The following is a 26,117-nucleotide window of genomic DNA, read 5'->3' on the forward strand; positions in this document are numbered from 1 at the left end:
GGGGGGGGGGATGGGGACCACGGGATGGGGACAGGGGACACGGGATGGGGGGGATGGGGACACGGGATGGGGGGGATGGGGACACAGGATGGGGACAGGGGACATGGCATGGGGACAGGGGATGGGGACACGGGAAAGGGGATGGGGACATGGGATGGGGACACAGGAGAGGGGATGGGGACAGGGGACATGGGATGGGGACTGGGGTCTGGGGACGGGGCTGAGGTGGGGACAGGGGACGCGGTGCGGGGACATAGGACAGGGCTGGGGACGTGGGACGGGGACATAGGACAGGGATGGGGACATGGGAGAGGGGATGAGGACATAGGATGGGGTCCAGGACATGGATTGGGGATGGGGACGGGGACACGGGTTGGGGACGGGGACACGGGATGGGGACACGGGTTGGGGACGGGGACACGGGATAGGGACTTGGGCTGGGGATGGGGACACGGGATTGGAATGGGGTCCGGGACGTGGGGTTGGGACACGGGATGTGGGATGGGGACACAGGATGGGGATTGGGACCACGACATGGGATGGGGACATGGAATGGGGCCGGAGGGGCAGGAGCGGGGCAGCTGGGATGGGGACATGATTCGGGGACAGGGGCATGGGGGCGGGGGCCGGGGATAGGGTCAGGGATAGGGACGGGAGTAGGGTAGCAGGGGCATGGGATGGCGACGTGGGATGGGGGCTAGGGATATGGGATGGGGACGGGTATGGGGTGGGGATATGGGACAGGGTCTGGGGATGTGGGATGGGGATATGGAGTAGGGCGTGGAGATAGGGGATGGGGAAAGGGATGGGGATATAGGACGAGGGTGGGGTGGGAGCATGGGACAGGGCCAGAGATTGGGGATGGGGATGGAATGGGGATATGGGACGGGGGTGGGGATAGGGGGTGGGGATGTGGGATGGGGATACGGGATGGGGACAGGGATGGGGATATGGGATGGGGACAGGGATGGGGATATGGGATGGGGACAGGGATGAGGATATGGGATGGGGACAGGGATGGGGATATGGGATGGGGACAGGGATGGGGATATGGGATGGGGACAGGGATGGGGATACGGGATGGGGACAGGGATGAGGATACGGGATGGGGACAGGGATGGGGATATGGGATGGGGACAGGGATGGGGATATGGAATAGGGGCTGGGGATACGGGATGGGGACAGGGATGGGGATATGGGACAGGGGATGGAGATATGGGATGGGGACAGGGGCTGGGGATGGAATGGGTATAGGGGATGGGGATATGGGATGGGGATACGGGACGGGGATGGGGATATGGGATGGGGACAGGGATGGGGATATGGGATGGGGACAGGGATGAGGATATGGGATGGGGACAGGGATGGGGATATGGGATGGGGACAGGGATGAGGATATGGGATGGGGACAGGGATGGGGATACGGGATGGGGACAGGGATGAGGATACGGGATGGGGACAGGGATGGGGATATGGGATGGGGACAGGGATGAGGATACGGGATGGGGACAGGGATGGGGATATGGGATGGGGACAGGGATGGGGATATGGAATAGGGGCTGGGGATACGGGATGGGGACAGGGATGGGGATATGGGATGGGGACAGGGATGGGGATACGGGATGGGGACAGGGATGGGGATACGGGATGGGGACAGGGATGGGGATACGGGATGGGGACAGGGATGGGGATATGGGATGGGGACAGGGATGGGGATATGGAATAGGGGCTGGGGATACGGGATGGGGACGGGGATATGGGATGGGGATGGGGCCAGGGAATGGGGCCGGGGGCGGGCCCGGGGGGGGGGGCGGGTTCGGGCCGGGGCAGCCCCGGGGGCCGGGCGGGGGCGGGCCGGGGGCGGCGGGGCTGGGGCCGGGCAGCGGCGGGGCCGCGCGCACTCGGGACGGGACCGAGCCCGGGAGCGGAACGGGACCGGGAACGGACCGGGAACGGGAACGGAGCCCCCCCAGCCCGGCCCCGCCATGGCCCGGCGCGGCCCCGCGCTGCCCCTCGCCCTCCTCGGGCTCAGCCTGGCCCTGGCCCGGCCCGCGGCGGCCGCAGGTGGGAGCGCTGGGGGGACTGGGAGCACTGGGAGCTGCTGCTGGGGGGACTGGGAGCGCTGGGAGCTGCTGCTGGGGGGACTGGGAGCGCTGGGGAGATGCTACTGGGGGTACTGGGAGCACCGGGAGATGCTGCTGGGAGGACTGGGAGCACCGGGAGACGCTGCTCAGAGCACCTGCGGTACTGGATCTGACTGGGAGCTGTTACTGGGATGGACTGGGTCTGTCTGGGAGCTGTCACTGGGAGGGATCGGGGAGGTGATGCTTGGAGCGATGGGGATGTTGGTTCTTAATGGGAGCTATTACTGGGAGCACTGGGAAGGAGTGGGGAGGTGCTGCTCGGAGCACCTGTGACACTGCATCTAACAGAGCTGTTACTGGGAGCACTGGGAAGGACTGGGAGCTGTTACTGGGAGCACTGAGAGGACTTGTAGGCACCGGGGAGGTGCTGCTCAGAGCACCTGGGATACCGGTTCTAACTGGGAGGGACTGGGAGCACTGCGAGGAGCTGGGGAAATGCAGCTCAGAGCAGCCAGTATACTGGATCCAAGTGGGAGCTGTTACTGGGAACACTGGGAGGGACTGGGAACCCTTCTCAGAGCACCGAGGATGCTGGATGCTCACTGGGAGCTGTTACTGGGAACACTGGGAGGACTGTGGAGCTACAGCTCAGAGCACTGGAGGTGCTGGGTCTAACTGGGAGCTGTTACTGGGAGCACTGGCAGGGACTGGGGAGATGCTCAGAGCACCCGAGACACTGGATCTAACTGGGAGCTCTTACTGGGAGGACTGGGGACCTACAGCTCGGAGCACCAGAGGTGCTGGGTCGAACTGGGAGCTCTTACTGGGAACACTGGGCAGATGCAGTTCAGAGCACCGGGGATGCTGCAGGGCTCTAACTGGGAGACACTGGGGAGCCGATACTGGGAGTGCTGGGGGATCCCGGAGATGGTAACCGGGAGACGCAGGGGGGTGGTAGGTGGGCGCTGTAACTGGGAGAACTGGGCTGTAACTGGGAAATGCTGAGGAGCCCTCACTGGGAGATGGGAACTGGGATGAGGCTTTAACTGGGAGATACTGGGAGGGCTCTAACTGGGGCGGGGGGGGGGGGGGGGGGGGGCTGTAACTGGGAGCACTGGGGGGCTGTGGCTGGGAAATCCGACAGGACTGTAGGTGGGACCTGGGGCGAGTGGCACTGGGAGCTGCCGGGGGCTGGCACTGGGAGCACTGGGAGTACTGGGAGCTGCTGGGGGCCGGCACTGGGAGCACAGGGGTGGCCGCGGCACACCCGCACCGCACTGGTCCCACCCGGGATATTTTTAGCCCCGTGGCCACCGCAGACAGCTCCGGGCTGTTTTTAGCCCGGGGCGGGGGGACGGGGAGACACCGGTGCCACCCGTCCCCACGGGACCGGGGGGTCCTGGTGGTCCCCACCCCATAAAAAACCCCAAAGAAAACGGGGCACCCCCTGGGGACCCCGTCCCCTCCATCCCCTTTTCCATCCCTACCCCATCACAGGGGTGCCCCATGCGTCCCCCCCCAATCCCCATGTCGTCCCCCCCCCCCCCCCCAGTGTCCCTCACCCCCTCCCCATGTCCCCCCTCCCCCTCCAGTGTGCCCTGGCCCCCCCCGGCCCCATAAACGCGCTCCCGCCCAGGCTCATTTTCCACTCGCTCCCGGCCTGGCAGCGGCCGCTGGAAATTCCTTGGGTCGGGATCAGGCGCAGGCGGCTGCCGGCTGCGTGCCCCCCCCCCCCCCAAATCACCTTCCCCCAACCAACCTTTTTCCAGAATCAGCCCCTTCCCCCCCCCCCAAAGAAAAAAAAAAACAAACAACGGATGAAACCCCAGCACCTGGGGTCTGGCGGGGAACGGGGATTTTGGGGGCACCTGGGGGGGGCTTTGGGGACACCTGGGGGGGGTTTGGGGGCACCTGCAGGGGTTTTGGGGACACCTGGGGGGGGGTTTGGGGACACCTGGGGGGCTTGGGGACACCCAGGAGTCTTGAGGACACCTGGGGGGCTTGGGGACATCTGGGGGGCTTGGGGACACCAGGAGTCTTGGGGACACCTGGGGGTCTTGGGGACACCCGAGGGTCTTCCTGGGGGCCTTGGGGGCACACAGGAGTCTTGAGGACACCTGGAGGTCCTGGGGACACCTGGGGGCCTTGGGGACTCCCGGGGGTCTTCCTGGGGGTCTTGGGGACACCTGAAGGTCTTGGGGACACCTGGGGGGCCTTGGGGACACCCAAGTGGCTCGGGGTGACCATGGGGTCTTGGGGCCGCCTGGGGGTCTCGGGGCCACCCGGGGGTCTTCCTGGGCGTTTTGGGGCCACCCAAAGGTCCTGGGGCCACCCAAAGGTCCTGGGGCCACCCAGCGGGGGCCACCCGGAGCTCCGGGGGTCTCGGGGGCTCCCCGGGGTTCTCCGGCGCCGTGCTGGGAGCTTTGGGGACGGCGACCTCGGCTTGGGGTCCCCAATTGCCCCCCTCCCCAATCCCAGGGGTCGACGAGGAGATGGAGAAATAGGGTCGGGGCGGGGGGGGAGGGAATGAGGGAAGGGGGGGGGGGGGCTGCATTTTTTTTCCCCGTGCCCCCCCCCGGGAATTGAGCTATGCATCCGTAATGGGTTTTCCTCTCACTGCGGGGCAGAAGAAAGGTGTCTCTGTGCTGCCCGGGCTGGGAGGGGGCCAAGCGCTGCGGGCGGCGAGGAAGAGGAGGGGACCTTCGGCCTCGTGTGTGCGCCTGTGTCCCCCCCCTCCTGTGTGTCCCCCCCGCCCCCTTGCTCTGAGCATCCTTTATAGGGTCCTGGGGGGGCTGCGAGCTTCCCCGCCGCGGTGCCCCCTCCGAAATCCCGGCCGGGGAGCTGGGAGGGGGAGGAAGGCGGGTGAGGATGATGAGAAACGCAGGCTGGGGGCTGGCTGGGGAAGGCTCGGGGGGGGGGGTGAAGGAGGGGGGGGACGGACGAACGGATGGGTGGAAGGGCGGACGTGGGTGGAAGGACGGACACGGGATGCGCGCGTGGCGTGGCGCCCCTCTAAATGGGGTTGGGGTCTTGGGGGGGGGAAGGGGAGGGAGGGAGGGGAAAGGTTGGGGGGCTTGGGGAGGGGGGAGGCCTCGGTGCACACCCCCCGTCTGTCCGTCTGCCCGCCCACCCCATGCCCCCCCCGTGCTTGGCCGCGGCCCCAATGGGTTCTGCAGATGGTGGGGACGCGGGGCCGGCGCTGGGAGCTGGGCAGGGGGCCGGGGGGGTGGGGGTGGGGGAGGTTTTGGGGGTCTGCTTGTGGTCTGGGGGGGGGGGGGGGGGGGGAGGTGGTGGTGGTGGCGGGGAGGGGGGACGCGGGCACAGGTGAGAGCCCCCCGCTGCTGCCTGGCCGAACAAAGCCGCCCTTCATGGGCGTCCCGGGGGGGAGATCGGAATTCGGATAGCGGCCGGACGGGTGTGCCGGGCACGGCTGCGGCGCCCCACAGTGCCCCACGGTGTCCCACGGTGCCCCACAGCACCCCACAGTGCCCCACAACACTCCGTGGCACCCCTGTGGTACCCTTGGGGCAGCCCCTGTAGAGCATGGGGCACCCCATGGCACCCTGTGGCACCCTGTGGCATCCTATAGCATCCCGCAGTGCTTGGGGCACCCCATGGCACCCCATGGCACCCTATAGCACCCCGCAGTGCTTGGGGAACCCTTTGGCACCCCCTGGGCCCCCCTGGCACCCTGCAGTGCTTGGGGCACCCTATGGCACCCCGAGGTACCCTACAGCGCTTGGGGCAACCCTTGCTGCTCCTCAGCACCCTATAGCACCTTATCATACCTGGGACACCCTATGGCACTCCATGGCACCCTATAGCACCCTGCAGTGCTTGGGGCACCCTTTAACACCCTATGGCACCTCATGGTACACCGTAGTGCCTGGAGCACCCCGGGGTACCCTACAGTGCTTAGGGCAGCCCTTGGTGTCTGGGGTACCCTATGGCACCCTATGGGACTCTTGGCCACCCTATGGCACCCTACGGCACCCTATGGGACTCTGGGGAACCATATGGCACCCTGTGGGACTCAGGGGCACCCTATGGCACCCTATGGGACTCAGGGCCATCCTATGGCACCCTATGGGACTCAGGGGCACCCTATTGCACCCTACAGGACTCTGGGGCACCCTATGGGACTCTGGGGCACCCTCTGGCACCCTATGGGACTCAGGGGCACCCTATGGCACCCCGTCACCGCCACTTTCTCCCCCCCAGATCCCATCGACGTGCTCCAGGTCCTCCAGCTCCACACCCTGCCCGAGGGCGTGAAGAAGGCGCCGGGCTTCTGCTCCCAGCACGGCGCCGGCGCCGCCACCGCCGACAACGCCTACCGGATAACGCGGCGCGCGCAGCTCAGCGCGCCCACCCGCCAGCTCTTCACCGGTAAGCCCCAGGACGCCGCCGCGGTGCCGGCGCCGGTTCCGAGCCGCTCCCCACAATTTGGGGCGCGTCCCCGTGTTTTTAGGTAAATTCCCCGAGGATTTCTCCATCATGGCGCTGGTGAAGGCCAAGCCCGGCGTCCAGGCCTTCCTGCTCTCCATCTACAACCGGGACGGCGTCCAGCAGCTGGGCCTGGAGCTCGGCCGCTCGCCCGTCTTCCTCTACGAGGACCAGCACGGCCGCCCGGCCCCCGAGGACTACCCGCTCTTCCGCGGCATCGACCTGGCCGACGGCGAGTGGGTACCCGGCGTCACGCCCCGAAACCCACCCCCGGGTGCCAAGACTGCCCCCCCAAGGTCCCAGGACCCCAGCACCCCGTACCCACTGCCGGGTGTCCCCGCAGGTGGCACCGGGTGGCCCTGAGCATCCGCGGGCGCACGGTGACGCTGCTGCTGGACTGCCAGGAGAAGGTGAAGCGGCCCCTGCCCCGCAGCGCCCGCCCCGTCCTCGACACCCGCGGCATCACCGTCTTCGGCACCCGCATCCTGGACGAGGAGGTTTTCCAGGTACGCCAATTTTTTAATTTATTTTATTTTTTTTTTTGGGGGGGTGGGGGTCTCGCCTCGCTCCCAAAAACCCCGTATTTTGCCCCCTCCCCCCCCTCCCCCTGCAGGGCGACATCCAGCAGCTGCTCATCGTGGCCGATGCGCAGGCGGCCTTCGACTACTGCGAGCACTACGCCCCCCGCTGCGCGCCCGGCGGCCCCCAGGCGCAGGAACCCCCCCGGCAGCGGCACGAGGTGGGGGCGCAGGGGCTGGGGGGGGGGGGGGTGGGGGTGGATTTAAGGGGAGGGCACGGGGAAGGGGGCAGCTCGGGGGTGCACGTGGCGCCCCCCCCAGGTGGATTTGACACCCCCCCCTAAAAATATGAGGGGGTGTCCCCCCCCCTCGCCGTGTGCCCATTGAGGGCTGCGTTACGGTGACGTGTGCTTCTTCTCGCCCCTGCCACCCCTGTGTCCCCCTACGTCTGTTCCGTCCGTCTGTCCATCCGTGTGTCCCCCCCCCCTTGTCCCCCCCGTCCCTCCCCCCCCATGGCAGTACTTTGAGGAGGACGCGGAGTACTACGAGTACCCCTACTACTACACAAATAGCGAGGACGGGCCCCCGCAGGGGGGGGGGCCCGAAAAGGTAACGCCGGGCAGGTCCGACTGCCCGTCCGTCCGTCTCTCCGTCCGTCTGTCCGTCCGTCTGTCCGCTGTGTCGCAGCGCCCCCCCCCCCCCCCTTTGCCCTCTCCCCTCCATCAGTGGCCGGAGCATGGATAGAAAAAGAAGGGGAGGGACGGGGATGCTGCAACGGGGGGGGACCCAGAGTCATCGTTCCCCCCATTTTTGGGGGTTCCCCAGGATGATACTGGGTGCTCTGTCCCCCTCCCCAACTTGGGTGGGTTCGCACGTCGTTGCTGCGGCATCCTCATCGCCGTCCTCCTCGTCCTCGTCCTCATCCTCATCCTCCTCGTCCTCCTCCTCCTCATCCTCACCCTCCTTGTCCTTCTCCTCCTTCTCCTCCTCCTCCTCATCCTCTTCCTCCTCCTCATCCTCCTCATCCTTGGAGCCAGATGCCCACTAGGCCGGGCCCCCGCCCGCCCCCCGGGCCAGCCCCCCAAACCCTCAGACGATGATGATGATGATGATGAACATGGCGCCCGCCTCCGGGCAATATCCCGGTGGTGGGCAACGTCCCGATAACGGGATTTCCCCCGAAAAATACAAGAGGGGCCCGAGCTGTGGCTCCCCACCAGGGACCGGGGCCATCAGGAAGCGAGGCAACAGCTACCAGCAGGTACAGAATGATCCTGAGCCCCCCGCCCCGAGCCCATTTCAGGAATGGTCCCCCCGCTCCCGGGGCTGCCGTCGCCCCATGATCGCTTGGCTTCGCTTGTCTGTCCGTCCGTCTGTCCGTCCACCCCATTGCCTCTGTGACCGCTCACCCCCCCCCCATATCCCCCTCCCCTATTTCCCCCCCCCGAAACCCCCTCACTAGGCAATGGGGCTGCCCCCCACCCAGGAGCCCCATGGGGCCGCCACAACCCCGGATCACCTCCCGGCCCCGCAGTGGGACCCCGACGGTGCGTCCCGTGGCGATACGGGGCCGGCGGCCGCCCCGCTGCCGGAGGTAACACCGGGGGGGGGGGGGGTGTCTGGTGCCGCCATGGGGTGGGGGCACTGGGGTGGGGGGGTCATGGTGGTGGTGGGGGGGGGTTGGGGGGGATCCAGGATGCGTCAGGGGGGCGGTGGTGGCTGTGGGGCGCCAGTAATGGGGTCTCTCCTTGGGGCGAAGGAAGGGGCGGCCGGCCCCGTGTACGGGCATGACTCCGAGGAATATCGCGACTATCGCGACTATCACGACGGGGGGCTGGCGGAGCTGGGCCCTGCCATGTCAGCCGAGAGGCAGGAGAGCGGAGGTGTAAGTGTGTGTGTGGGGGGGAAAGGGGGGGAGCGCGTGTGTCCATGCGTCCCGTCTTGATGTCCGTCGTCCCGTCTCGACGTCTGTGCGTCCCGTCTCGATGTCCGTGCGTCCGTCTGTTCTGTCTCCGTGTCCGTCTGTCCATCTCCTCGTCTTCGTCGCATCGCTTGTGTGTGCCCCCCCCGCCGCCATCACCCCCCCCCACTTCCTTCCTCACCCCTTTTACCCCCCCCCCCCATCCCCAGTCCCTAAATCCCCTCTCCTCTGGGGGGGCTGTTTTGGGGTGGGGGTCAACTCACCCTGAGCAGCTCGAGTTAATTGTGTGTAGGGGGGTGAGCGCTAATTAAGGCTGTGTTAATTGTATGGGGGGGGGGGGGGTGAGCACTAATTAAGGCTGTGTTAATTGTGGGGACCCTGTACTGACCGCTCCCTTTTGGGGTTACATGCCTGCCACCCCCAGGCTGCGCGAGGCGCCAGGGGCTACAAGGGCGAGAAGGGCGAGCCGGCCGTCATCGAACCGGTACGTGACCCCTCCCCCCGAAACCTGAGCCCCCCCCCCCCCAAAAAAAAAAAAAAACAAATGGGGGGGGCCACATCCCCCCCTCCCTGTGTCACCGCCGTGTCCCTAATGTCCTTCTGTCTGTCTGCAGGGGATGCTGGTGGAGGGGCCCCCCGGCCCCGAGGGACCTGCGGTGAGAGCTGGTGGGGGGCACAGGGGGGTGGGGGGTGGGACAGCAGTGCCTGGACGCCTCTGCCTCACGCTGCCCCCCAAAACCTCAGGGTATGTCAGGACCACCGGGGACACAAGGACCACCGGGAGCCCCGGGAGAACCCGGCGAGAGGGTGAGTAGGGGACGGGGGGGTGGCGGTGCCACCGTGATGCCACTGCCCGTGACCCCGCCGCTTGTCCCCAACAGGGACCCCCCGGCCGCGCCGGGCTGCCTGGCTCCGACGGGACCCCCGGCCCCCCTGGGACCTCCATGATGCTGCCGGTGAGTTTCTGGGGGGTGGGGGGATTGGGAAGATGGGGGTTGTGCCCCCCAAAATTGGGGAGGTGGTGGACGGCACGGGGACGGTGACGCTCGTGTCCCCACCGGCCACCTCTGCCCGTCCCAGTTCCGCTTTGGCAGCGGCGGCGGCGACAAGGGCCCGGCGGTTTCGGCGCAGGAGGCGCAGGCTCAGGCCCTCCTGCAGCAAGCACGGGTGAGTCTGGGGAGGACTGGGGGGGGGTGTGCTGGGGGGGGGGGGGGCCCTCAAGTCCCTCGAGACCCCGCTGTCCCCTTGGGGACAAAGGACAGAGGCCACCACTGTCGCCCTTCCCCAAGCTGCGCGCTAGTCGCGTGCATTTCGGGTCACGTGGCCCCAACAATACGCATGTTTTGGGGTGTGTCCCCCCCCCCCCCCCGGAAAAATAACCCCCCTCTTTCTGCTTCTCCTCCAGCTGGCCCTCCGGGGCCCCCCCGGACCCATGGGGTACACCGGCCGCCCCGGGCCCATGGTGGGTATCGGCTTCCCGGTGGGTTTTGGGGATGGGGAGGGGGCTTCAGGTGCCTTTGGGGTGGCTGGGGGGGGGTCTGGTGTAACCATGCCCCCCCACATACCCCCTGTTCCGTGCTCTGCTTGCAGGGGCAGCCCGGCAGCACCGGGATGAAGGGCGAATCCGGAGATTTCGGGCCCCAGGTGAGAGCCCCCGGTGTTGTGGTGTCGTCCCCCCCCGGCTTCCGTTGGGCTCCAAGCCCCTGCGTGCCTCGTTATCGGGGACCTTGTTAACGCTCCGCCTTCCCTCCAGGGTCCCCGCGGCCCTCAGGGACTGACAGGACCCCCAGGGAAGCCAGGCCGGAGGGTGAGTTTTGGGGGGGCTGGAGGTCGGGGTCAGGGGGTCCGTGCCCCTCTCACCCCTCCGTGTCTCGCAGGGTCGACCGGGAGCTGATGGTGCCCGGGGGATGCCCGGCGATCCCGGTGTGAAGGTAACTGTGTTGGGGTGGGATCCCCTTGGGATCCCCTCGGGATCTGGGGGTCCCCAGGGTGTCTGTGACCCACGAGGATCCCACTGGGGATCCTGGTGCTGGGAGGGGACGCTCGGGACGTGGTCCCCTTTTGGTGGCACGGCGGCTCTGTGGGTCCCATGTGGATCCCGTGTGGATCTGGTGTGGGTCTGGTGTGGATTTGGCGTGGATCCGGTGTGGATTTGGCGTGGATCCAGCGGTGACATCTCTGCTTCCCCCTCCCCAGGGTGACCGAGGCTTCGACGGGCTGCCGGGGCTGCCGGGTGACAAGGGGCACAGGGTGAGTGATGGGGGGGGGACACACGGCAGGGGTCCGGGGGCAAACGCCGCTGCTTCTCTCCCCCCCAACACACACACACACCTCCGCCTCCCCTCCCGGTGCACACCGCGGGCTGAGCAAACACTGGCGCCCGCCGCCGCCGCCAGCCGCGTTGCTCCCCCCCCGGCGGCCGGCACAGAGCCCCCCATTGAGGGGGGCGGCGGCGCAGACACTGCGCGCATTCACGGCGCCCGCTCGCCCTGCCCGCTGTCGCTCAACGCCCGGTAGCCGCCGCGCCGCCGCCGCCGCTGCCACCGTGCCGCTGCACTCCGGCACGAGCCTGGCACCGCCGCGGGGACGTGACCCCGGCTTTTCCCGCAGGGCGAAACCGGCTCCCAGGGCATGCCAGGGCCCCCCGGTGAGGATGGAGAGAGGGTGAGTGGTGCCGTGGGGGGGTTGTGGGGTGGGGGGGGTCGGTGGTCTGGCCCTGCTCACCCCCTTCCTCACCTCCGTGGCCTCCCCCTGTGCTTGCGCCCCTGCAGGGAGACGACGGCGAGGTGGGACCCCGAGGGCTGCCCGGAGAAGCGGTACGGCACCACACGGCCATGGGGCTGGTGGGGAGGGTCTGGGGGGGGGACACACAGACCCAACACCCCCAGGCGTTGGCACCAAGCCCCTGGAGAATGAGGGTCTCAGCAGTGAAGACCCCCCCATGGGTGCTGCCACCGTAACACCCCCTCTCCCCACACAGGGCCCCCGAGGTTTGCTCGGCCCCAAAGGCCCCCCGGGAATCCCTGGTCCTCCGGTAAGTGCCGTGGGGGGGACCGCGTCCCCGTCCCCTCCCAAACCTGTTGGTGCCCCCCTGTGTCCCTCCCCGGTCCCAATGTCAGCGTGCGTCTCCCCCGCAGGGCGTGCGTGGCATGGACGGTCCTGTCGGGCCCAAGGGGAACCTGGTGAGTTGGGGGCGGCCGGTCCGTCCATTTGTCCATCCGTGCCATCAGCCTCCCCCCCAGCGCTGGGACCCCAACCTGGGGGGTTGTCCCCCCCCTGCTGGGGACACCGGTGCTTCTTTCGGGGCGCTTTTGGGTACTGACCCCGTGTCTGATCGTCACAGGGGCCACAAGGGGAGCCCGGACCCCCCGGCCAGCAGGGGACCCCCGGCACCCAGGTGAGCACCCCCAGGTCCATGGGGGACAAACGGACCCCTGTCACCCCCCAACAGCACAGCAAGAATTGCTGGGGGGGGGCACGGGAGGTGACTCCCATCCTGCCTCTGTGTTTTAGGGTCTGCCAGGCCCTCAAGGCGCTACGGGACCTCCTGGAGAGAAGGTGACGCGTGGGGACAGGCAGCGCTGGCCTCTGGCCCTCGATGGGACCTTGACCCCGCTTTTCTTCCTGTAGGGCCCCCAAGGCAAACCCGGCCTCCCCGGCATGCCCGGCTCCGATGGCCCCCCAGTGAGTACCCGCTGTCCCCAGCGCCGGGGCGGTGTGACCCAGGCACTGTCCCCTGCCTGTGGCGGTGATGCGCAGAGTGGCCCCGGTCCGCTTGAAGCACTGCTGCCCATCGCCTCGTGCCACGTGATGGCCACGTCCGACCATGCTGTGCCCGTGTCCCCAGCCCTATCCCCGTGTCCCCAGCCCTATCTCCATGTCCCCACTCCTGTCCCCATGTCCCCAGCCCAGCTCTGTGCTTTGGGGGAACCAGGTTGGGGAGCAGCCCCTTGGGGCCAGTTGTGGGGCTGCGGGGGGTTGGGGGTCACCCAGCCGGGGCTGCATGCCAAATTTTGGGGTCTCTCCATCTCCATCCCTTCTGCTCTAGGGTCACCCCGGGAAGGAGGGACCCCCCGGCACCAAAGGCCACCAGGTAAGGGCCCAGGGGACAGCGGTCAGCCCCGTCCCCGCGTGGATGGCACCCGCGCACGTCCCTCACCCTGTCCTCTCCTCTGCAGGGCCCCTCAGGTCCCCAGGGCCCCATCGGCTACCCAGGCCCCCGTGGCGTGAAGGTCAGTGCGTGACATTGGGGGGGGGGACACACAACAGCAAGGGGGTGTCTGCAAGCATGGCATTTTCTCGGGGGAGAAGAGGAGGAATTGGGGCAGGAGCCTGCGGTGCTTGGGGTCTCCCCGTGACTCTTCCCTCTCCCCAGGGTGTCGACGGCATTCGAGGGCTGAAGGGCCACAAGGGTGAGAAGGTAGGAACCTTCCCTTGCCCCCTCGCAATGGGGGCACGGCATGGCCCCCCCCAAAACCCCAATACCCCCCACCCCGACTGCTGAGCTCAGCCTCTCCAACCCCGCAGGGCGAGGAAGGCTTCCCTGGCTTCAAGGGGGACATGGGCGTGAAAGGAGACCGGGTAGGTGCACGCAGCGGCGCCCCATTGAGGCCATGGTCCTGATGAGGCCGTGGCCCCATTGAGCCTATGGACCCGTTGAGGCCATGGCCCCGATGAGGCCATGGCTCTGTTGAGGCCGTGGTCCCGGTGAGGCTGTGGCCCTGGTGAGGCCATGGCCCCAGTGAGGCTGCCCTGACGCCACCTCTACCCGCAGGGCGAGGTCGGCGTGCCGGGGTCCCGCGGCGAGGATGGGCCCGAAGGTCCCAAGGGTCGGACGGGCCCCACCGGTGACCCAGGCCCCATTGGGCTGGTGGGCGAGAAGGTGAGGGGCCGCGTGGGGCTCGGGGCGGGGGGGGGGGGCACAGCAGGCACCCTGTGACACCCCGTTTCTCTCTCCTATAGGGCAAGCTGGGAGTGCCAGGGCTGCCCGGGTACCCGGGGCGCCAGGGCCCCAAGGTGAGCGCGGCGGCTGTGGGGCTGCCCCAGTTGCGTGTCCCCATTCCCCCTCCCCAAGCACTGCTGACACCCCCCCTCCCCCCCCCCCCCAAATTCTCCCTCCCCAGGGCTCGCAGGGGTTCCCCGGTTTTCCGGGCAGCAACGGCGAGAAGGGCGCTCGGGTGAGTGGCTGTGCCCCGTGGCGGGGCCGTGTCCCTGTGGGGGACGAGCGCCGTAGGGTCCTGCCCCATGGCACGTCCCTGAAGCGCTCTCTCTTGTAGGGTCTGTCGGGGAAATCAGGGCCCAGGGGCGAGCGCGGCCCCACGGTGAGTCTGGGGCAGAGCTAACGGGGGGGGTCCTCGCTCGGCCCCTCTCCAGCCGGTTGGGGTCCCAGCACCCGACTCTATGGGGTGGGGGTCCCTGAGCCACCTCTGTCTCCTTCCACAGGGTCCCAGGGGCCAGCGGGGTCCTCGAGGAGCCACCGGGAAGTCAGGGGCGAAGGTCAGTGCCGGGGCTCTGCTCAGCGGGGCGCTCGCATGGACGCGTGCAATGGTGCTCGCCCGGCGCGTGCCGCAGTGGATCACCGACTGGATGCCCTAAAACGTGCTCTCCTTGCTCCCATAGGGCACCTCTGGCAGCGACGGCCCCCACGGTCCCCCGGGAGAAAGGGTAAGAGGGTGCCCCCGCCGGGATTTGGGGGCGAGGGGGTCCCACACGCCGTAACCGCCCTGCTCCGCTCCGCTCCGCTCTAGGGCCTGCCGGGACCGCAGGGAACCAACGGCTTCCCGGGACCCAAAGGACCCCCCGTAAGTAGCGGGGTCCCCGTCCGCCCCTGGGGTGCCACCAGCACCTCTCACCCCCTGCTCCTCTCCCGCAGGGCCCCCCCGGCAAGGATGGGCTCCCCGGGCACCCCGGGCAGCGAGGAGAAGTCGTAAGTGTCCCCCCCCCCCCCCCCCCCCCCCCAAAATTACCCCCAAACCACCTTGGCACACTCGGGAATTTCACCCTGTGCTGACCTCTCCCCCCCACTTTCCTCCCTCCTCCAGGGTTTCCAAGGCAAGACTGGCCCCCCCGGCCCCCCCCGGGGTGGTGGGACCGCAGGTGAGCACTGCCCTGGGGCTGCTGCACCGTAGGGGTGCACCCGCTGCCTTCGGGGCCACGCTGATTCTCGCCCCCACCCTATACGCCAGGGACCAGCTGGGGAGTCCGGCCCCATGGGGGAGCGCGGCCACCCGGGGCCCCCCGGCCCCCCGGGAGAACAAGGGCTGCCAGGACCGTCTGGCAAAGAGGGCACCAAGGTGAGGAGGCTGTGGGAAGGGTTTTCGGCGCCATGCCGATGCCGGGGCTTGGTTCAGCCACCGGGGAACAGGGGCCCCTGTGGCTCAGCCCCTCTTTTCCCCTGCCCTAGGGAGACCCTGGTCCCACCGGCTCCCCCGGGAAAGATGGCCCCGCCGGGTTGCGGGGCTTCCCCGGCGAGCGGGGCCTGCCCGGCACCCCAGTGAGTATTGCCCGTCCTCGGGTCCCCCCCCGCTGTCCCCTCCCCAGAGGCATCGCACTGATCCCCCTCCTCTCGCAGGGTGGCCCAGGGCTGAAGGGCAACGAGGGACCGGCGGGACCCCCAGGACCCGCAGTGAGTGCGAACGCCCTCCCACCGCTGCTCGCCGCAGCCCCACGGCTCCCCTCGCCTCACTCCCCTCCCTCTCGCCCCCCAGGGCTCCCCCGGGGAGAGAGGAGGACCGGGACATGGTGGCCCCGTTGGCCCCCCTGGGCGACCGGGACCACAAGGGCCACCGGGCCCCGCCGGAGAGAAGGGCGTCCCCGTGAGTACCGCAGGGAGCGGCGACGCGTCCCCCGATGTCCCCGCATCCCTCACCCTCTTCTTCTTCCCCCCAGGGCGAGAAAGGTCCCATGGGCCCCGCTGGCCGGGACGGCGTTCAGGGCCCAGTGGGCTTGCCCGGCCCCGCCGGCCCCCCCGGTGGCCCCGGTGAGGACGGCGACAAGGTGAGGTGCCACCCTGCCCCAGTGGCCCCGCGGCTCCCAGTTGGGGCTGATCCCTCGGCTTCTTCCCGCAGGGCGAGGTGGGCGAGCCGGGCCAGAAGGGCAGCAAGGGCAACAAGGGCGAGCACGTGAGTAGGGCCGGTGACCCCCAGCCCATGTCCCCCCCTCCACATCCCCCTCCCGTGGGGCTGTCCCAGCCTCACTGACCCCTTCCCTCCCCTCGCAGGGTCCTCCCGGTCCCCCAGGGCCCATCGGGCCGGTCGGGCAGCCCGGAGCCGCCGTGAGTACCTGATGGGGGACGTGGTTGGGAGGGGGGCTCCTGCCCGCGTTGTGTCACCCCCACGGAGGGGACGATGACGGCCAGGAGGTGTCCTTGTGTGTGTCCCCCCCCTCCCCCCGCCACCGCGGTGAGCCGAGCGGCACCAACCCTCCTTCCTACCCCGCAGGGCGCCGACGGGGAGCCGGGTGCCAGAGGTCCCCAGGGCCACTTCGGTGCCAAGGGTGACGAGGGGACGCGGGGCTTCAACGGCCCCCCCGGCCCCATCGGCCTCCAGGTGAGCACGGAGACCCCCCAGAGACCCCCCTGGAGACCCCCCGGAGACACCCAAAGACCCTCCAGAGACCCCCCAGAGACCCCCTCGCTTTGCTCTGCCCCACGGCAAGCGAGGCGGGCGCTGTCCCCACAGAGCCACTGCATCTGCGTCCTGCCTGGCCCCAAGCATTTGTCACTGTTACCCCGTCCCCGTCCCCCTCCTCGACACCCAGTGCCCCCCACCTGCCCCCCAACACCCCCTGCCCCCTCCCACCCCCCCCCATTTTAACCCTTTCTCTTCGGTTCTAGGGTTTGCCTGGCCCGGCTGGTGAGAAGGGTGAAACGGGTGACGTAGGACCCATGGTAAGTGTCCTTGCCACCCCCCCCCCAATGCCATGTCACTTTTGGGGGGGACACCCTGCAGACCCATCCTCACGCTGTGTTTTTCTCCCATTCTAGGGCCCCCCCCGGCCCCCCAGGCCCCCGTGGCCCCGCTGGACCCTCTGGAGCTGACGTAAGTGACCCCCCTCTCCCCCTGTGGACCCAGGGTCCTTTAGTGTGGCCACCGGGGTGACCGCCTCTGCTCTCCCCCCACTGCAGGGACCCCAGGGACCCCCTGGAGGTATCGGCAACCTGGGCCCCCCCGGGGAGAAGGTATGTCCGTGGCTGGCGGACAGCGGGGTCCGCCCTGAACCGTGCCTCTGCGGGGTGGTGGTGGCTCAGCGGGGCCAGGGTACCCCGCCGGGGGGCTTGGTTTGGAGGGGGGGGGGGTTCACTTCTCTCTCTTCCCATTTTAGGGGGACCCTGGTGAATCGGGGGCCCCAGGCATCCAAGGGGAACCAGGAGTCAAGGTGAGTGCCTACGGGGGGGGACCCCAAAGCCCGTCCCCGTACCCCCCCAGCTGCCTCTGCAGCGTGCCGACCCCTTTTCTTGCGCCGCAGGGCCCGCGAGGAGAGCGAGGGGAGAAAGGAGAAGCCGGAGCCGCCGGCGTGGCCGGGCCACCGGGGGGAAAAGGCCCCCCCGGCGATGATGGGCCCAAGGGGAACCCCGTGAGTGTGGGGGGCACGGGGCCGGGCGGCTGCGGGGGCTCTGTGGGGTCCCCCCATGCTCACAGCTCTTTCCGTGCCAGGGTCCCGTTGGTTTTCCTGGCGATCCGGGACCCCCCGGTGAAATGGGCCCCAGGGTGAGTGTCGCGTCCCCAAGGGACTGCAGGACTTATGGGGGGGAGGCGGGGGGGACTCGGGGCCGCGGGCTCACCCCAGGTTTTCCCTTCCCAACAGGGCCAGGACGGTGCCAAGGGTGAGCGCGGGGAGGATGGCGAGCCTGGGGAGCCGGTGAGTGCCTGGTTTTGGTGGGCACCCCGCTTCCTGCGCCCCCCTCCTCAGCTGCCTGGGGCCATCCCCATCACGTCCCCCTCCAGGCTCGGGGCCGAAGCTGCCCCGATGTTTTGGGGTGCTGCAGTGTGGGCAGAAGGGGCCAGCACCACACTCACGTCCATGCGCCCGGTCTCCGGCTGCGTCTGGCGTCCCGCGGCCTGGGTTCTCCTCGTGTGCCCCGGGATCCTCCTCACCACCTCGGTCTCCACCCTGATTTTGGGACGAGGCCAGCTCCCTTCACTCCTCTCTCTCTCTCTTAGGGCTCGCCAGGTCCAACGGGCGAGAACGGGCCTCCCGGGCCCCTGGGGAAGAGGGTAAGTGGTGGGTGAGGCCGGCTCCAGCTCCCGTGCCGCCTGCCTCGCCGCGTCCCCATCCCTTGCCACGTTCCCGTCCCTCACTGCCCTGTTTCTCCTCTCTGCAGGGCCCCGCTGGCTCCCCCGGCCCCGAGGGGCGTCAGGGCGAGAAGGGCGCGAAGGTGAGCGATTCTGGGGGCCACGGGTGTCCCGTGGGGAGACCCCAGTGGCGCTGCTGAGCCCACGTGCGGGATCGGCCTCACCTGGTTCCTCTGTGCCTGCAGGGAGAACCCGGAGCCGTGGGTGCTCCCGGCAAGACCGGTCCCGTGGGGCCCCAGGGCCTTGCCGGCAAGCAGGGACCGGATGGTCTCAGGGGTCTGCCGGGCTCGGTGGTAAGTGACAATATGCCGGGGGGGGGGGACACAGAGGTGCAGCTGCCACCGCCGTGCGTCCCCGGGGGTGGCGGTGGCAGCTGCAGATAGCGGGGCCTCACGCAGTCCTCTGACCTGTGTGCAGGGAGAACAAGGCAAGCCGGGCACCACAGGGCAAGCTGGGCCACCGGGACCAGTGGTGAGTGTGGCCCCACTCCCCCGCTGCCGCCCCCCGAGGCGGGGGGCCCTTGCTTCGTGCTCCCCGCATCGCACGAGCCCGCCCGTGTACCCCCGCAGGGTCCCCCAGGTCTCCCCGGCCTCAAAGGTGACACCGGTGCCAAAGGAGAGAAGGTGAGCGAGGCGCCAGCGCGTGACCCGTGCCCTGGGTCACCGCTGCGCCCGATGCGAGTAGGGGACGGTGACGCCTCCACGTGGGGCGCGCCGGTTCCTGTGTCCCCCGAGTGCTGTCCCCACCCGGCATCCCCCACGTCCCTGTGCTGACCTCCCGTGTCTCTCCCCGTGTGTCCTCCCCCCCACCCAGGGCCACCCTGGTCTCATTGGCCTGATCGGACCCCCAGGGGAGCAGGGGGAGAAGGGAGACCGGGGTCTGCCCGGCCCCCAGGGCTCCACGGGGCAGAAAGGAGAAACCGTGAGTGTGGGGCCAGGGAATGGGGGGGGCTGGGGGGGGGCAGGAGGAAGGGTTCAGAGCGGGGTTGGGGTTGGGATTGGGGCTGGGGGGGCTCTCCGGGACTGGGGTGCTGGGGGAGGCGGGGTGGTGGAGGTGGGAACGGGGCTGCCCCCGGTGTCCTCATGCCGCTGTCCGCTCTCCTCCCATCACACAGGGGATCCCTGGAGCTACCGGACCCATCGGCCCCGCTGGCCCCCCCGGCCTTCCCGTGAGTGCCCTCCTGCCTGCTGCCGGTCCCGTGTCCCTCCTTCCTCTGCCTCCACTCTCGTCCTTGCTCCTTGCCCTCCCTGTTTCCATCCTTTCCCCCCGCCTCCCCAGCAGTGACAGACCTGGTCTTGCTTTGTAGGGCCCAGCAGGTCCCAAAGGTGCCAAGGGAGCCATGGTAAGCACCGAGGCTCCCGCCCTGCCACCCCCCCGCCCCCTGCCCAACGCCTGTCCTCTCTGAGTGTCCCTTTCCTCTAGGGCCAAGCAGGACCCAAAGGTGAACGCGGACCTCCGGGACCCCCCGGACACCCGGTGAGTGCCCCAAGGTTTGGGGCCAGGGGAAGGGGTGAGGTGCGGGGTGGCGGGACACGACAGCTAGGAGTGGCTTCCAAAGGATGCCTCGTGCCTCAAGCCCTGAGCGCAGGGCGGTTTCGGGATCCGTCGGGCTCCTCATTTTGGGGTGCTGAGGGTGCTGTGCCCACCACAGGGGCCCCCCGGGGAGGTGATCCAGCCCCTGCCCATCCAGCTGCCCAAGAAGAGCAAGCGCTCCATCGACGCCAGCAAGCTGGTGGAGGAGGAGGAGGAGGAGGAGGGTGGAGAGCGAGCAGCTGCCGACCAGGCGGCTCGCGACTACGCCGACGGCATGGAGGAGATCTTCGGCTCCCTCAACTCCCTCAAGCAGGAGATCGAGGGCATGCGCCGCCCGATGGGCACCCAGGACAACCCGGCCCGCACCTGCCAGGACCTGCAGCTCAGCCACCCCAGCCTGCCTGATGGTGAGCGGCGCCGCAGGGGCGAGGGTGGGCAGCGGGCGCGGTGGCGCTGCCCCATGCGCTGAGCCCTCTCTTCCCTGTGCAGGCGAGTACTGGATTGACCCCAACCAGGGCTGCGCCCGAGACTCCTTCAAGGTCTTCTGCAACTTCACAGCGGGCGGGGAGACCTGCGTCTTTCCCAGCAAGGACATAGAGGAGGTGAAGGAAGGGGCACGGCGTGGCCACGGGAGGCAGGGCGGCGGGGATCGCCCATGGGTAGAGGTCCGCTCATGGCTGCCTCTCCTCTTCCAGGTGAAGATGTCGTCCTGGGAGCAGGAGGAGCCCCAGCGGTGGTTCAGTCAGTTCAAGGAGGGCAGCAGGGTAAGGGTGCTGCTGGCTCGCAGGGGATGTGCTCAATGTCCACGTGTCCCCGCGCGAGTACCTTGCTTTCGGTGACGGCTGGGTGCCCGTCTTCCTCTGTTTCTGAGGAGAAAGAAATGTCCTCCACCAGGCTTTGAACCCATCAGCCCTCCTGACCATCACCCCTTCCCCGGCTGCCTCCTCTTGGAAACGTGGGGGTCCACATCCCAACAGAACCCCCCAGCCCCCCTTTCCACACCCCTTCCGGCCACCGTCCCGCATTAATTCATCTCCTCTCCCGTGTCCCACAGTTCTCCTACACAGACTCGGACAGCCAGCCCCTTGGCGTGGTGCAGCTGACCTTCCTACGGCTCCTCAGTGTCTCTGCCCGCCAAAACTTCACGTACCACTGCCACCGCTCGGTGGCCTGGCACAGCACCACCTCCGGGGACCATCGGCATGCCCTCCGCTTCCTGGCTGCCAACGAGGAGGAGCTCAGCTACGACACCAGCCCCTACATCAAAGCTGTGACAGACGGCTGCGCGGTGAGCACCGCAGCGGAAAGGAGGGGCTGGACACGACGGGGAGGGAGATGTAAAGGGGAGCAAGATAGGGGGGGCTGGAGGAATACTGAGGATAGGAAGGTGAAAAAAAAGGGGTGGATGAAATGGGTAACGAGGACAGAGGAGGCACCAGAAGGTGCTAAGATGGAGAGCCTCTTTTATGAAGCCCATCTGAGAGAGTTGAGGTTATTTAACCTAGAGAAGAGAAGGCTCCGTGGGGACCTTGCTGGACCTGGAGAGGGACTCAGCAGCAGCAGAAGCGGGATAAAGAGAAAGGCTGGCTCTGGTGTCCCCAGTGTCCCCAACCCCTGATCCATCTCCCCAAACCTTGCAGGCACGAAAGGGCTCCAGCCAAACGGTGCTAGAGGTGAGCACGCCCCGCCTGGAGCAGCTCCCGCTAATGGATGTGCGAGTCATGGACTTTGGCGAGCCCAGCCAGAGGTTCGGGTTCGAGGTGGGACCAGTCTGTTTCCTCGGCTAGGACCAACCAGTCCCCTACAACTGTCACCCTCCCTGCCACACCCTGGCCTCCCGTGGGGCGATCCTTGCCCCCTCGCCTCCCCACTGCCCGCCGCTCGTGTCACCTCCCCACCTGCTGCTGCGAGGGGCGGATGTGGTCAGCCCCGTCTGCACACGTCGAGACCGAAACGCCATCACCTCCACTGGGGCCAGGGTCTGGAGAGATGCCAAAGAGACTTTAACGCTTAGAATAAATCTATATTTTAATATGTAGAGAGACAGAGAGGAAAATTTTTAACTGATCCACTGGCTACCTCCCTCGACGCCCAGCAGTGCTCCCTTCCTCCCAGTATCTCCCTCCGAATCCCAGTGCTCCTTCCCAGCACTCCCAGGGCTTCATTTTCCATGCTCCCAGCTCCACAGCCCCAGGGAAGCCCTCGAGGAGCACACCCGCCAGCAAAGGGAGCATTGCTTGGCTTTGCTCTCTGCCTGGAGAGCTGAAGGGTTTCAAAGCAAGCCCGGGCCACCGCTGCCCTTGGTGGTCATGCACCGCTAGCGAGCGCTTGGGGTTAGCACGAGAGTTCTCGTATCTCCCTCTCCATGCGGATTCGCACCACAACAGCCCTTGTGCTCCCAAGTCATGGTCAGAGGGACTGGACCCGGGGCCAAATCTGTCCCCAGGCGTGCCATCTCCTGTATATACAACCCCACGGCAGCAGTGCCTGACCACCTCCGACAACTGAGCGACGTTTGTGGGTTCCCTAGCCCAGCCCAGCCTGGCTCATAGAGGTGAAGCTGCTGCTTGACTTCGTTAACTCTGCTAATCCAGGCTAATTAATTTGAAAAAGCTTCCCTGTCGCATCGGGGTGCCACTTCACAGCCCCGCAGCACCCATCAATGTGGAGGGTGCTGGTCCCTGTCCTCAGTCCTACCTCCGGTCACTGCGAGGCGTCCTCACGATGGGTGTGCTTAAAAAGCCTCCAACACCGCCTGCCCGTAGCCCGTGGAAAGCAGTGAGGAAGAAGGACGTTGTGTTTTTACTGTGTTTTATTTTTTTTTTCTATTTTAAATTAATTATATTATTTAAAGGAGTGGATACAACCATCAGTACTGGTCCCTGCTGCGTAATTTTTGGATTTTCCCCCCCAAAAATAAGATGTGAATTTCCGCATGACCCAGCACAGTGCCTGGGGGAGGAGGGAGGAAAAAATAAAAAATAAAAAATTATTTTCTTGGTGCCGTCCGATAAAAAGAAGTTTAAAGGGCACCAGTCTTTGCTTTTTTGTTTTCTTAAAAAGCAGAGGCATGCCCCCTGGTGCCGAGCTGGCGGCGTGTGTAATGTTTTGTAAGTAATTTTTTAAGTTGTATTGTAATATATCATCTATAATTTTGCTGCTTTTGGGGGGTCGGTTATTATTTTTTTGTTGCCTTTCTCTCACTTTCCGCTTGCTTGCCGACCCGAGCTCCTTCGTGCCGAAACTCCCCCCCTGCGGCGACGAGTTCCCATCTTTGGGGAGGAAAACGGGGAATAAAGAGGCAGGCGCCTCCATCCCCTGCTTGTAAACCCGCTGTAAAGGGGCAGTGCTCGTCCAGAGGGGGCCATCACGGCGCCGTTACCCCCTCCTCTGCCCCACAGCCCCCCCGGTGCCCCCCGCTTCTCCTCACAGACAGGGCAGGGTCGACGCCCGCCTCAGCTCCCGCTTTCCCGCCTTCGGCGGCACGGCCAATCCGCCGGCGGGGAGCCCGTGCCGTCACTCTTTGCCGGGCAGAACGCGGGGAGATGTGAGGTGACAAAAGGGCGGGAAGCGGCGCGAGGCGAGGGCAGGGGCGTCCCTGGTGCGCCAGCCATGAGGAGAACCAGGCTGCTGTGGTAAAAATGTCCCCAGAACACCCTTTTCTTAGAATCACAGAATTGTTAAGGTTAGAAGAGACCTCCAAGATCTTCTGGTCCAATCATCCCCCTCAACCATCACTAAACCATGTCCCTAATCAGCTTTCCTTGAACACCCCCAGGGACGGTGACTCCATCACCTCCCTGGGCAACCCCAATGCCTGACCTTTCTTTCTGAGAAGAAATATCTTCTAATTTCCAACCTGAACCTCCCCTGGCACAAGTTGAGGCCATTCCCTCTAGTCCTATCACTAGGTATACTAGATATACCTATACCTATACTAGTATACCTATACCCATACTAGATATACCTATACCTATGCTTTTGGTATCCAGTGACTGACAGTACTCCTGTAAAAGCTTCCAGGGCAGGCTTGGCTGTAGTTAAGTGCTTTTTGTGCAGATGAATGGCAGACGGATGGGGTTTGAAGCCTGGGGGTGGCCGAATGGCATCGTTGTGGCCGCCGCTGGGGTTTGTGCTGTGCCTGCACGAGGCATGAAAAGATGTAGAGATGAAGCAGGGCAGGGTGGCCATGCTTTGCTTCGTCAGGGACAAGAAGCCACAGGGGTGCACGCGGTAGTGAGGGCACAGAGGGAAAGGTGGCACCTTGCTCAGCCTTCCCTCAGCCACCGTGTCCTTGGCGTGGCTAAAAATTGTGTGAGGAAAATGGTGGCTGTGGCCATTTGAGTATCACGGCTCTGATCCAGTGAGACAGCGATGTCTTTCTGGTCATCGTCTCACACTTCTGCCCCTCATAGTGACGCCACCATGTCACACTTGCCTTTTGGTGGGTGAGAAGCACGTTGCCTGCTGGCATCGTGTCGGCAAGGAGATGCTGAATGTGGTTTTTGCTGGGTGAGCCTCGGCATCTTTGATGAACGCAGTAATGTACAGCACTTCCACTGCGGCAGGTGTGGTCCCAAAGTGCTTTTGCCTTTCCGCATCATCCCATGAGCTCCGCAAAACAAGTGGGATTCTCTTTGTTGTAGTTTTAGGGCCTTGTGGCCCACGAGGGATGTGAACGCAGTGAAAACGGAGGAGCAAAACGTTGTGTGCAAAGCAGGGGCTTGGCCAGAAGGTGTCAGCATGACTGGGAGGATGGCCCGGGTTCCAGCTGGCCTTCATCCTGCTGCAGGTCCAGGCAGGGACCTGAGTTTTCAGAGTGGGTCGCAGGCATCATCAGCATCACTCGCAATTAAATGAGCTCTGCTGGGCATCGTGGCTGGGGACAGATCCCCAGTCCCCCGATCCCTCTTGCTGCCGGATCCCTCTTGACTTGCTGGAGACTGCACCACGAGCTGGACTTCGGAATAGGGCACGGCTTGGGCAAGGAGAAGGTGCGTGGAGCCCGGTGCCCTCTTGTGAAGTTCTGCCAAGTCCAAAGGGCTCGCCCCGGTCCTGGCGTACGCCAGCGTTGTGCTTGCATTGCATGGGGCAAACCCGCTGCTCGCTGCCCTCCTGTGCGTTGCTCAGTGGGGTTGGGGTCAGCTCCCACCTCAGCATCTTCATCCCTCAAGGGCGGGGTCACCCTCCACTGTGGCTTTTCTGGTGGTTGGAAAACGGGTGTTTTGGGGATCTTTTGGTCTCTCTTCCACGCTGGGGCACTGGCATCATCACACCATCCTGGGTGTGAGGGGGGGGGTTCATCCCGGTGTAGTGCTCCCCGCTGGGAAACCGTTCTCTGGAGGAACATGCTGGAGTGTGAGGCCACCACCTGGACTCGGCTCTACCCTCGCAATTTTCCCCTGGCAACTGGTGACATGACAGCCCTTGGGGAGGTGGGGGGGGGGGGAACCGCCTTTTGGAAAGTCCCTGGCACGGTTTGCACCCATTTCCCCCTTCCCGTGACTCCCCTCAGCTCTCGAGAAAGCAGAAGGCACCCCTGGTGTGGGGCTGGGGGGTGGAGGGGGGGTGGCCCCCACCGGGACCACCCTGGGAGGGGGGGAACTGGAGCTGTCTGAGCAGGGAGCCTTACAAAAGGGGACCCCCCCCAGCTACTGGCCTTGACACCCCAGCGATCCCTCCCTGGCCTCAAGGCCCTGACGCTGCGAGGCTTGGCGTCCTCGGGGCGGGGGGGGGGGGACACCACAAGACACAGAGCTCCCCGGCGGCTCTGTCTGTCCGTGTGTCCTGATGGGTGCCCCCCCACCCCACCCCACCAGGCAGGGGATTTCCACCAAAGCCAGTGTCCCCCCCCACCGTGGGGCACGCCAGCATTTCGGGGAAACGGCCCTGCCTGCTTCCCTTGCCCGCCAGTAACCCCAGTCCAGCCAGTCAGCGGGCGGCACTGGGCTGCGTCACCAGTCTCCGGCAGACTCCGGGCAGCCGAAGTCCTGATGGGAGCAGTGCTGGGTCAGGACGCCTACGTTCTTCTGGGGGCACTGGGGGCTCAGCACGGAGCGCCCCCCCCCCCCCCCCCCCCCCCCCGTACGACCTCCAGCCCTACACACGTCCGTGCCCACGGGGGGCTCGGCTTTTAGGATTTGCCCCCGTGGGGCTCTGGGTCCTGTCTGGTCCCGAGCCTGCAGTGCTGCCTGCAACCCACACGGGACTGGCTCTGGTTTCCAAACCCTGGTCCCTGCATCCATCCCCGCTGGCATTTTGTCAGTGACTGGTCCTGAGTGGCTGCTGTGTACCTGGCTGTGGCCGCTACTTATTTTATTCT

General features: G+C 66.5%; 2 protein-coding genes across 2 annotated transcripts in view; both read left to right on the plus strand.

Moving 5' to 3' along the window:
- The window catches only part of LOC118260323 (zinc finger protein 420-like), a 337,064-nt gene that overhangs the window by 211,424 nt on the left and 99,523 nt on the right, over positions 1 to 26,117 (plus strand). The gene's annotated exons all lie outside the window — the stretch shown is intronic.
- On the plus strand, positions 5,944 to 21,582 carry COL11A2 (collagen type XI alpha 2 chain). Its single transcript, XM_050716045.1, is given in 69 exon segments — positions 5,944 to 5,956; positions 6,306 to 6,473; positions 6,556 to 6,766; positions 6,874 to 7,036; positions 7,144 to 7,269; positions 7,568 to 7,657; positions 8,142 to 8,309; positions 8,511 to 8,642; positions 8,808 to 8,933; positions 9,394 to 9,453; positions 9,584 to 9,625; positions 9,714 to 9,776; positions 9,851 to 9,925; positions 10,050 to 10,136; positions 10,375 to 10,431; positions 10,560 to 10,613; positions 10,723 to 10,776; positions 10,847 to 10,900; positions 11,166 to 11,219; positions 11,580 to 11,633; positions 11,741 to 11,785; positions 11,950 to 12,003; positions 12,107 to 12,151; positions 12,313 to 12,366; positions 12,483 to 12,527; positions 12,600 to 12,653; positions 13,018 to 13,062; positions 13,148 to 13,201; positions 13,345 to 13,389; positions 13,497 to 13,550; positions 13,744 to 13,851; positions 13,932 to 13,985; positions 14,093 to 14,146; positions 14,246 to 14,290; positions 14,412 to 14,465; positions 14,589 to 14,633; positions 14,717 to 14,770; positions 14,842 to 14,895; positions 15,011 to 15,040; positions 15,042 to 15,065; positions 15,155 to 15,262; positions 15,373 to 15,462; positions 15,541 to 15,594; positions 15,677 to 15,784; positions 15,858 to 15,965; positions 16,037 to 16,090; positions 16,189 to 16,242; positions 16,409 to 16,516; positions 16,804 to 16,856; positions 16,954 to 17,008; positions 17,095 to 17,148; positions 17,292 to 17,345; positions 17,436 to 17,543; positions 17,624 to 17,677; positions 17,775 to 17,828; positions 18,131 to 18,184; positions 18,292 to 18,345; positions 18,448 to 18,555; positions 18,680 to 18,733; positions 18,832 to 18,885; positions 19,076 to 19,183; positions 19,377 to 19,430; positions 19,569 to 19,604; positions 19,685 to 19,738; positions 19,914 to 20,202; positions 20,285 to 20,397; positions 20,491 to 20,559; positions 20,850 to 21,083; positions 21,436 to 21,582. Coding segments are annotated over 69 exon segments (5,412 nt in total).

The sequence above is a fragment of the Cygnus atratus genome, chromosome 33 (genome assembly GCF_013377495.2).
Source record: "Cygnus atratus isolate AKBS03 ecotype Queensland, Australia chromosome 33, CAtr_DNAZoo_HiC_assembly, whole genome shotgun sequence".
NCBI lineage: Eukaryota > Metazoa > Chordata > Aves > Anseriformes > Anatidae > Cygnus > Cygnus atratus.